Raw genomic sequence first — 10,449 nt, 5'->3', positions numbered from 1 at the left:
AGGACCAGGCCTGGCGGTCGGTGCTGAGAAAGCACTCGTGGAGTTAAGTGAAGGAACAAGGGAGGTACTACGATTAACCTCACATGAATGAGGAAGCTGAGATGCTCGAGACTTTGCCCAGGGTCCCAGGGCTTGTGCGTGGTGACCTGGGACTCCAGAGCCTGTGGGGTAAGCCTCAACGCAGGCACCACCCCACCCATTGGCTGATGCCACGATGCGGCCCCGGCGACCAGAGCATTTTAGGAAAGCATCCTAGGCCACGTCACATAAGGGTCTCAGTGTCTCAGAGGACCCCTGTGCACAGTCAAACCCTGTCCAACCTCTTGCCCTCCAGCCTCGAGCGGGTGCGGCGTGACTGCACCCAGGCCGGGGAGAGGCCCAGGGGGAACCCACTGAAGCATATGCCACCCACAGCGCCAGAGCCTTAATCCCCAGGGGCCACTTGTGACCACCGGGGGACTCCATCCACAACTCACTCTCCCCGGGATCGCAGTCCCCAAACACACAAGCCTCGGTGAAGACAGTCTCTAATCCCTAAAGCCACATGCAAAGAAGCCCTCAGTCCTGGGGCGCCCTCAAGCTAGGGGGCCCTGAGGACAGCAGGGGCCTCTCCCCTGGGTCAGAGACAGGACACCTCGGGGTGGGGGCGGGTGGTGTGCGAATTTTAACTTTTCTTTGCAGATGTTTGTGAGCCTTCTAAAAAAATCTAGAGTTCAGAGGTTCAATCTGGCCCACAGTTTCAAATGCATTTTAATTATTATAACAAACACCAGGGAAGGTCTTTTTAAAACACTTAACTGGGATTAGCACTAAATGCTGGCTGGAGCAGGAGAGGCTGGGACGGTGGGGGGCGGCAGGGTTCAACTGCTACAGGCTATTTCAATCCCAGCATATCCAGCAAGGCCTGGTCACAAGCCCCATGTGAATATACACACAGCCTCAGCATGAACTGCCCCTGGGCCTCCTCACCACCACTCTACTAAGACAGGCACTATCATCACTCCCATTTCAGAGATAAGGAAACTGAGGCAGAAAGGTGCCTTGCCCAAGGATCACACAGCTACCATCGGAGTGCCTACAGGGGGTGCCTCACTCACCTTCAAGCCTAGCCTGTGAAGGGGATACTATTATTATTATTCCATAGATGTGGACAGAGGTACTGGGAGGCAACGAAACTTGCTCAAGATCACACCAGCCAGGAAGTGGTGGAGCTTAGATTTGAACCTGCGACAGTCTGGAACTCGTGTTTTTGTTTTGTTTTTTTGGTGAGGAAGATTGGCCCTGAGCTGACATCCGTGCCAGTCTTCCTCTATTTTGTATGTGGGATGCCTCCACAGCATGGCTTGATGAGCAGTACACAGGTCCGCACCCAGGATCCGAACCTTTGAACGCCAGGCTGCTGAAGCGGAGTGCGAGAACTTAACCACCACGCCACTGGGTCAGCCCCTGGAACGCGTGCTCTTAAATAACACGCAAGAGTCCTGTGCAATGCAGGAGCCAGGAGCCACATGGGGCTATTTCAATTAATTAAAAGGAAAATGACTTCCGTTGCTCAGTTCGCTCTAGCCACGTTTCATGTACTCAACAGCCCCACGTGGCCACTGGCTGCTGTACTGGACAGCGCAGAGAGAGAACACGGGATAAACCTCGCAGAAAGTTCCACTGCCGAGTGCTGCTACACAGTCTACCTGTTTTAGTCAGGAGCCAACATTTAAAAATTGGGACAGTAATATAAAAGTCTCAATTTCTGGCTTCTACTGATAAATCAGAAGATCCAGCATCTCTAGGTCCCCCTTCCCCCAGGGCCACAGCTGGCAGAGCTGGGTAGCAGCTGAGATGGGGCCACCTCTGTCTGCCCGAGCCCTGAGACCACACTGCACACATTTCCACAGCAGCCTGGCAGCTACCTGTCTCCAAGACCCCCAGTGCCAGCTTCTCTTGTCTCTTCCACAGGCGGGGAATCTGGGGCCAAAGAGGGAGATGCACTTTCTGCAGATCACACAGCACATGGGAAGACACGCCAGAGCAGGGACCCAGGTTTTCGGATTCCCAGGCCAGGATGAGAAACCAGCTCTGATCCACCAAAGCACCCACTCTGTGCTTGGCAGCCAATCAGCCATTGGGACGAGGACCTGAGTCCCAGACCTCACCCCGATGCCCCATGTGGAGACTCTCCGGACACAGGAGTGTGGCGTCTGGGATGGACTTTATTGGACATGTGGCTGCCCAAGCCATGGTCGGGGAGCACTGGGGCATGGGGCCCAGGACCCGCATACTGAGTTTGAGGAGGCCCAGAGGTCAGGGCTGTTTGGAGCGAGGCCACAAGCGGCTGGTGAGAGAGCTGAAGAAGAGGTTCTGCTTGCTGGATTGGGAGAGCTCGGCCAGGCGCTGCTGCTCCTCCTGGGGCCGGGGACAGACAGAGGAGAGGGAAGGTCAGCCCGGGGTGGGCGGAGCCTCCTCCCAGACTCCCAGGTCCCCGGCCCTCAGCCCCGGGGCCACCTTTTTAAACCTCTGCCCAGCCCAGACCCTTTTCCGCAAACCCCAAGAACACCAGCCCAGACGGAAGAGGAGCCCAGATCCAAAGGACCCAGCTCAGACACTGGCAAGAGCCAGCTCTGGGCCACAGGAGCCCAGACTCAAGCCCCAGGTACTCTCATGATCCCCTTCCCCAGATCCCAGGGGGCCCTCCCCTGAACCCTGGGAACCTATCCCAGACCCTTCACCAGACCACACTGTCCTGCTCCCCGGGCCCCCAGTGCCCAGCCCTGAGCCCCGTGACCCCTGTCTGGAAGCTGGGGGATCACAGGCCCAAATCTCCAGGGACCCCTCCTTTGGGCACCCACGAGCTCTGAGCCTACTCCCAGGAACCCAACCCAGCATGTGGTCAACCTCAGCGGAGAGCCTTGGGAATCTTTCTCCGACTCAATCCATATTCTCAGCCCTACTTCCAAACCACCAAGATCACACCAAGTCCATCAGAACTCCTTGCCCAGACCTTGGGCCAAGTGTCTAGGGATCCCTCTTCCCAGACCTGATTCAAACTCACAGTCCACAGAAAGACCAGGGCCCCAGACCTGCTAGAGACCATCAAGGTGACCCCTCTCCCAGACCTATCTCAAATGCTTGGCATTTCCTGCCTCCTATTCTCAGAACAGGCTGCGGACCAATTCACACGAGAGCCCTACGGACAGGCCGTGTGGAAGGGAAGGTATTAGAGGGGGACAGACTGATCCAGGGTTCCTCCCTCAGGAGCCCGGGGAACTGACGTGATGTCAGTTCCGAGCACCCACCTGCTCTAGCCGGCTCTGCCGCTGTTTGAAAGCCTCCAGCGGGTCGTCCTCCAGGGCGTAGTGCTCCAGCACGGTCCGGACATCCTCCACGCTGTTCAGTGCAATGGCTGCGGGCACAGCGGGTGGGGGTCAGCCAGGCTGAAGGCCAGAGGGAGGCAGGGCCCGAAAGGGTAAAGGTCAGACACTGGGGGGTCAAAACTACCTGGAACACTTCTCAACACTCTAAAAGCGCTCCCCTGAGCATTCCTGAGTATCCCCTAAATGTGCCAGGGGAGCACCCCAAACATTCTAAGAAGCTTCTGAAGACTGCAAGATACTTGTGGACCTCCTGCATCTCAAGTACCCAGTTTTACATGAAAAACAAGTCAGGATCAAGTGTCTATCATTGCTCTTGAGGGTCAAGGGCTCTGGGGTCAGAAACCAGGAGGTCAGGGGTCAGCCTCACTCTTGAGGAAGGCAGACAGGTCCAACAAGACCCGGTCATCGGAATTGCCGTCCCAGGGCCGCAGAGCGACACCATTGTAGGGCTGTAGGCGGAAGGCTTCCTTCTTGCAGTCCACGACTACTACGCGGGCTGGGTCCCGATTCAGACAGGAAATGTCCTGGAAGTGGGTGACAGTCAAGTTAAGGCCTGTGCCCCTTCCCTTCCCACCAGGAACCCGCAGAGGGAGAGGGAGGGAGACAGACAGAAACACACACACACAGCACTACACACTGGGATCACTACGTCGGAGTCTCCCAAAGACCAGGTTGGGATGATGGCATCAAACCCCCCAGGGAGCTGCGGGGCTAGTCACACTGATTCCTGGGCCCAGGGCCTGGCACACAGGTTGACTTGGAGGTTCCCTGAGGAGGGCGCTGGGTACTTGTGTTTAACCCCTGCCCCAGGTGACTGTGACATGTTGCAGGTTTGCAAACCTCTCATCCAGATAAAGAGGTGCAGACAGATCTACAGCAACACATGGGAGCCACTCAAAGACAGATACCCAAAGACCCTCCAAGACCCTCAATCACAGCCCACATCCTTCTGAATCCTAAAGAACTACACAGACCCCCAGGCCCACCAAGACACAGCCAAAAACTCAACAGATACTGAGACACGTGGATACTTGGACCTAGACCCACAGAGACCCATTCACAGACCCACAGACCCCCGCTCAAACCAACCCCAAAGAGAGTCTCATATAAGCCAGTACAATTTCACAGTCCCAGAGACACTCAGTTCTAGACACAGCGAGACAAAAAACAGCTTCCAGCTTTCATATCCCTACCCCTTGCCCCCAAGTGTCTTCTTTGGGGAGACCTCATCTCCCCCCACTCCCACTCCCCGGTTCTGGGGAAGGGAGAAGGGCCTAGAGGCCCAGCCCAGACTGAAGGCAGGCTGATGTCCTGCTAGAATCGGACCTGGGGCAGAACCAGAAGTAGGGCTGAGGCTGGGGTCAGACTGGGTCCTTCTTCCCTCAGGAAGTGCCAGCCCCCACAAATCCCAGAGGCCCACCCATGGCCCCCATATGGCACCTTAACATGGTGCCCATCCATGTATCTCGTGGCATCCCGGAACAGGCGGTAGGAGATGAAGCCATGGGGGTCCACGCTGTCGATGAGTGGAAACGCAGTCTGGGGTGGGATGGGAGAAGGGCAGGCTGAGTCCCGGCCCTGGACATCTCCTGCCACAACCACCCCTCCTCTGCCCAGGGCCTCACCATGCCCGTCTCCGACGTGAAGATGACAATTTCATACAAGGGGGCCAGCTGCTGAAACAGGGTCTCGATGCCTGGACGCTTCTTAAACCTCCAGCCCGTGGCCAGCTGGGGAGCAGTGAAGACAGTGAAACACCGAGACCCGAGGCCCCCACAGCCCCCAGGAGGACAAAGACCCAGCCTGGGAACTCCCAGAACCAGAGTGCTCGCCCCCTGTCTTTGTGGCTCTTGGGGGTTCAGGAGCACATGGCTGTGACAGGAAGGTCTGGGAGTCTGGAGGGTGTGGGTCCCAGATCAACAGCCGACTCCTCTGCAGCCCGCACTATGGAGCACTTACAACAGCCCATGGGGTAGGAGTAGCACAGAGAGGAAAGCCGGGCAGAGAGAGGTGATACCTCACCCCAGGATCACACAGCAGAGCTGCTCTGAACCCCAGCCGGGCTCCAGAGTCTAGGGTCTTAACCATATCGTCACAATCCGGCCACCCAGGTCTACCTAGTGTCCCCAGCCCGCTGCCTTCCCCAGGACACACCGACCACTCAGGGTGCAGGAGGACGCCTGTGAGCTCCAAGACCAGTGTGTAGGGCGGCTGGTAGTACGGCTCCCGCAGAGGGTCTGGGAGAAGGCAGGGGCTGGTGGGCTCGATGATCATCTGCGGACGAAAGACAAAATGGGGGCACTGAGGGAGACAGGGGGCTGAGGACAGGGAGATGGGGCCTGGGCCCACAACTCTTGCTCACCTGTCTATAATCTTTGAAATATTTGTACGTCCGGCGCAACTGCTGTACGAGAATTGGATCTAGGAGAACACCAGGGCAAAAACAGATTCCAAGATAAGCCGCTGCTCACCCTCTCGGACAAACCAGGGGTTTATTTGCCTCCCAGACACAAACAGGGCTACGTACCCACCTGGTTTGAACCAGCTCATTTCTAAGTCCAAAGGTAGGAGGCAATGACACAACCACCAGGTAGGAACAAATGTTTTTATTTACCTGCCCAGTTTTTTTTGTTTTTTTTTTTTAATTGATGTTTTAATGGTTTTTAATATTGTGAAATTTTGGGTTGTGTACCTACCCAGTTTTAACCTGAATACTTATATCCACACACCACCCCAGGTATAAAATAGAATATTTATACACCTTCCTACTTAAAACCTACATACATATAAATCTGCAGACGTTATGACAGTATATTTAGTCCATTTTGAACCCAGGCTTCTAGATCTGCCCGCTTTAAGCCACGAAGCTAAGTCTAGTTAAACCTCAATGAACATATACACACATATGTATACTTTAAACCAGTGGTTCTCAACTAGGAGCAATTTTGCCCCCCCCTTTTCCTGGGAAATTTGGCGATGTCTGGAGACATTTTTGATTGTCACAATATGGGCATCTAGTGGGTAGAGGGCCAGGATGCTGCTAAACATCCTACAATGCATAGGACACTCCCCAACAACAAAGAACTATCTGATCCAAAGAATCAATACGGCCAAAGTTGAAAAATCCTGCTTTAAATGAATATCCTGAATCCAGTTTAAAATAAGAATCTTACATGACTGCCTACTTCAATACAGTATTTTTAGTCCAGTTAAACTACTATCTATGGGCCTGTCTTTTCCAAACCAAAATATGGAAACCACTTAAGTTAATAAATACACACATTTTAAACCCGCATGTTTACCTGCCCAATTCAAATCAGTATACTGATTTGTTTATACCAGTATGATTCTACATCTGCCCAGTTAAAACAGCATACTTACCCACCTGCCTTGTTTAGAACAATCAATGGATTAACGTGCTGGTTTGTAAACTTCCCCAGCACAAACAGGTGGCTTTCTGGACTTACTAATTTTATTTTTCTCCTGGAAAGGGCCAGGTGTGATAGAACTGACAACTACTCTCTACTATCCAATTTGTCAGAAACTCCTCAAAAGCTGGTTACCCAGCAGGGGAAGGGAGGAAGGAGGCATTGTTTTGGACATGAGGAGCCGGATGGGGTATGGGGCTTGGCGGGGAGAAAGGAGGCTGTCATAAAGAGAAGGGGGTTAGGGACCGCAGATGCTCAGATCTAAGGCACAGGAAGCCATGTGTCTGGCAACAGAGAGCCCCGCATCCCCAAGCACTCCCACCCCGGATTCCCCTCCCCCATCTGCCCCTGACCATCTGCTCCTGGGCTGAGGGGACAGGGAAGGGGACTGGTGCTTTGTAATGCCCCTCCCCCCAAAGCCATCCAGCTGCTGACTCCCCCACCCCACAACAGGAGGAGGAGCCAGGGGTACCAGATGGGGAGGGCAACACTCCTACAAATGGCAGAGTAGGGAGGGTCGGGGACCCCAGAATCTGTGCTGTTTACTCACCATTGTCGAATTCATCGGGAATCTGGGAGGTAGAGAGAAAAATGGAGGGTTTGGGATGGCAGAGAAAGAATCCCATCACACCCAGAAAAGAAATCTCCAGAGCCTTGGGAAAAGTAGGCAAAGGTCCCTGGGAGGAAGAGGCTCACCCCAGACCAGAAATGAGCCTGCACAGACCACAGGGGAGGGGACCCACAGGATGGGACCCCTGGCAAGGCCTCTGGGTCTCTTTCCCCCTCACCTTGGCACCAGTTTCATCCACAGAGTTGTTTCCTGCAAGGGAGACAGGGATGAATGAGAGGCATTGGGGCCTGGTCTCCTGGATCTTGAGGGAGAAAAGAGGGCAGGGGGCTGGACTCCTGGGTCTGAGGAAAGAGGGCTAGAGGCATGGTCTACTAAGATCAAGAGAGGAGGGGGCTGGTAGCCAGGATCCCTGGGTCTCCTGGGTCTCTGAGGGATGAAGGGACCAGGGGGAGGGTTGCAGTTTTGGGTGCTGAAGGAAGAGTAGCTTAGGAAGCCGGTCCAGGCCTATCCTCCCCCGTCTTCCTCTCTTCCCACTGACTCCCTATAGCCTAGTGCAGGAACCACCAGAAAGAGTAGAACCTTGAACAGAGTGGGTAAAAGGGAGACCTTCCCCACTTCCAAGGTAGATGTTCTAGTTGGCTGCCCTGTTGAGGGAGCAGCCAGGGAATGAAGACGGGTGAGCCCTGAGCGGAAAGAGAAAGAGATTCTGCAGTAGAAAAAAGGGCCAACAGAACAAGACTGGGGGACAGGGATATGTCCCTCACCAAAGATATAGACGACGCTCACGGTTCCACCAGCACCGAGCAGCCCAGCAAGCCAGAGGGCAACTTTTTTGGCATAGCTGGCACCCTCCGTGCCCCGCTGCTGCTGTGGCCCCTGGGCCTGGGCCTTTGTGCTCGCACGGATCCCGATCTCTGCAGCCTGTGATTGAGAGAACGTAGGTTGGCCAAGAGAGGAGAGAGAGAAGGTCAGAGTGGTTCGGGCACCCTGGCTGAAGAACCAAGCTCAAGAGCCACGAAGTGGACACCCATATGGCCTCCAGGTGATGTGTCCCTGGAAGGGCAGCCAAGAGACTGGGTCTCTCAGAAGGGTCAAGAACTGGACTGTCCGGCGCCAGGATCCCAGTGATTCGAGCGCTGACAGGCCGGATGCCCAGGATCCTGGAGGCAAAGGATTGGAGGGCCTGGAGCCCGGAAAAGCAGGGCAGGGAGATGAGATCGGGAGACTGGCTGGACACTGGGATGCCTGGAGCAAGGCAACAGAGGCCACATAAGGGGACAGGACGAGGGGTTAAAGCCTCCGCACGCCTGGGGCTCACAGTAGCAAGATAGAGGAGAAGGGATGGGAGCGGGGGCGGAGGGGCAATCGCTTCTCTGGGGCTTGGGGAAGTACAGCAAGGAAGTGATGGCCCTGGAGGTCAGAATGGCTGGATCTCTATCAACATGGAGGCAGATCGAATCAGAACCTCGAACCTCTACTTCACCACCACTAAGGCGGGGAAACACCTCCAAAGCCAGGCTGGCACCCCAGCGTCCCGGGCCCCTCCCCTTCAAGTATTACCCGAGCGGTCACTGAGATGGAACAGGTGACCTCCTACCCAGGCGCCCACGTGGGGTCCAGAGGAGGTGAGGTCCAGAGGACGCACCTGAGCCCCCAGCATCTAGCCAGGGAGGACAAGCGTTGCCTACTCCCGGAGGCAGGAAAGCACCCCAAAACGCGGGCGGCGTTCCATTCAGCACGCTGAAGTGCTGCGTTCCAGAACCCCCGGGCAGCAGCGGCCCGCTCGAAACTCCAGAGAGGGGCCCCCGCACCCGGGGGCCACCCCGGCCCGCTCACCTGGCCCGAAGCCCGGGGAGGTGGCGTCGCCAGCCTAGCGCACAGCCCCCGCGCGCCGGGCCGGAGCCCGCTCCGCAAGCGCAGGAGCAGCGCCGCCGAGGCCGCCATCTTGCGCTGACGCCACGCGGCCCCGCCCACTCGCTCCCCTCCCCGGGGCTGCGGCCAATGGGGGCGCAGGGGCGGGCCGGGTGGACGGGAGCCCGAGAGAGACAAAGGGCTGCGGGCGGACCGCCGCGGACGCGCACGCCTCCCGGTGCCCCCGGCGCGGGAACTGAGTCAGCCGGCACCACGCCCCCTCCGACCGCCGGGCGCTCCACTGCTCCTGCTACGGGACCGGGCGGCTACCACGTGCTCAGCGGGAAAGCGGAAGCCGTAAGGAAGGATCCCAGTGGCTGCTCGATTTGTCCTCAAGAGCGAAAGCCGCGAGTCAGGTAGCTCGGCCCGCCCGAGGGGGCGGCCCGGGAGGCGGGCTGAAAGGCAGCCTCACCCCCCTCTCCTCACGTGGGGCCGAGTCTGTCAGTACCCGGGCCTCCCGCAAGTTTCCTATAAAGGGTCTGGGAAGCCAAGCTCTTCATGGGGCCAAAGGAACCGCCGCCGCGCCTGGCGGGGTTGGGTCATGGAGAGAGGGGTCCATGAGTTAGAGGTTACGGGAGCCATGACGATGACCCTCAAACTATTTTGAGAAGGAAAAGTCTGATACTATTTATGTAAACTTTAAAAACATGTATACCGACCATAGAACACTTGAGGATAAATACTAACGTAGTAAAAGTACAAAGTTGGGCAAGAGACACGGGAATTCAGGGTTGTGGTGACCCCGCGGGGAGTGGACTGGGGGAGCTGCGGAGGCGGGTCCTGTCTGGTCCATACCGTTTCCTAAGCTGGGCGGTGGGACACGGGTGTTCTGGTATATCTTTCTGAGCATCTGAAATATTTTATAGCACATTTTACATTACCTTTGTAAAAAGACATGTAAATATCAAAAGAGGAAGGTGAAGGAGGATCAGGGGGTAGGCTGCTCCCAGCCCCCATGCCATCAGACCAGCTACAGCAATTCTGGTGTCACTGCTGTGTGGCCTCAAGAGGAAGGATCATCAAAGGCTGTATCCTGCTCCATAGGAGGAACTTAGGCTCCCTGGGGGACACTGACTGTGATTTTCACCTCACTAACTCAAGCCTGAGGAAGATGTAACTTCATCGATCACATGCAGGCTCTGGCAGCCTCTGTTCTAATCTTTCTCGAGTC

The 10,449-nt window shown here is 56.1% G+C and overlaps 1 protein-coding gene across 2 annotated transcripts; it reads right to left on the bottom strand.

Moving 5' to 3' along the window:
* Positions 1–2,189: 2,189 nt before the first annotated feature.
* On the bottom strand, positions 2,190–9,343 carry TIMM50 (translocase of inner mitochondrial membrane 50). 2 transcript variants are annotated; one of them, XM_058529312.1, is made up of 11 exons: positions 9,204–9,343; positions 8,132–8,288; positions 7,585–7,616; positions 7,347–7,368; positions 5,731–5,789; positions 5,523–5,642; positions 4,994–5,098; positions 4,809–4,907; positions 3,736–3,892; positions 3,291–3,397; positions 2,190–2,400 (listed from the first exon to the last, which is right to left on the bottom strand). In XM_058529312.1, exons 1-11 carry the CDS (start codon positions 9,309–9,311, stop codon positions 2,299–2,301), a joined length of 1,068 nt encoding a protein of 355 aa, XP_058385295.1. In that variant the 5' UTR covers positions 9,312–9,343; the 3' UTR covers positions 2,190–2,298. The 2 variants fall into 2 exon arrangements, with proteins under 2 accessions (XP_058385295.1, XP_058385296.1); XM_058529313.1 differs by lacking the exon at positions 9,204–9,343 and adding an exon at positions 9,013–9,042.
* Between the last annotated feature and the right edge of the window lie 1,106 nt (positions 9,344–10,449).

The sequence above is a fragment of the Diceros bicornis genome, chromosome 34 (genome assembly GCF_020826845.1).
Source record: "Diceros bicornis minor isolate mBicDic1 chromosome 34, mDicBic1.mat.cur, whole genome shotgun sequence".
NCBI lineage: Eukaryota > Metazoa > Chordata > Mammalia > Perissodactyla > Rhinocerotidae > Diceros > Diceros bicornis.
This window is presented reverse-complemented; position numbering and strand designations above follow the sequence as displayed.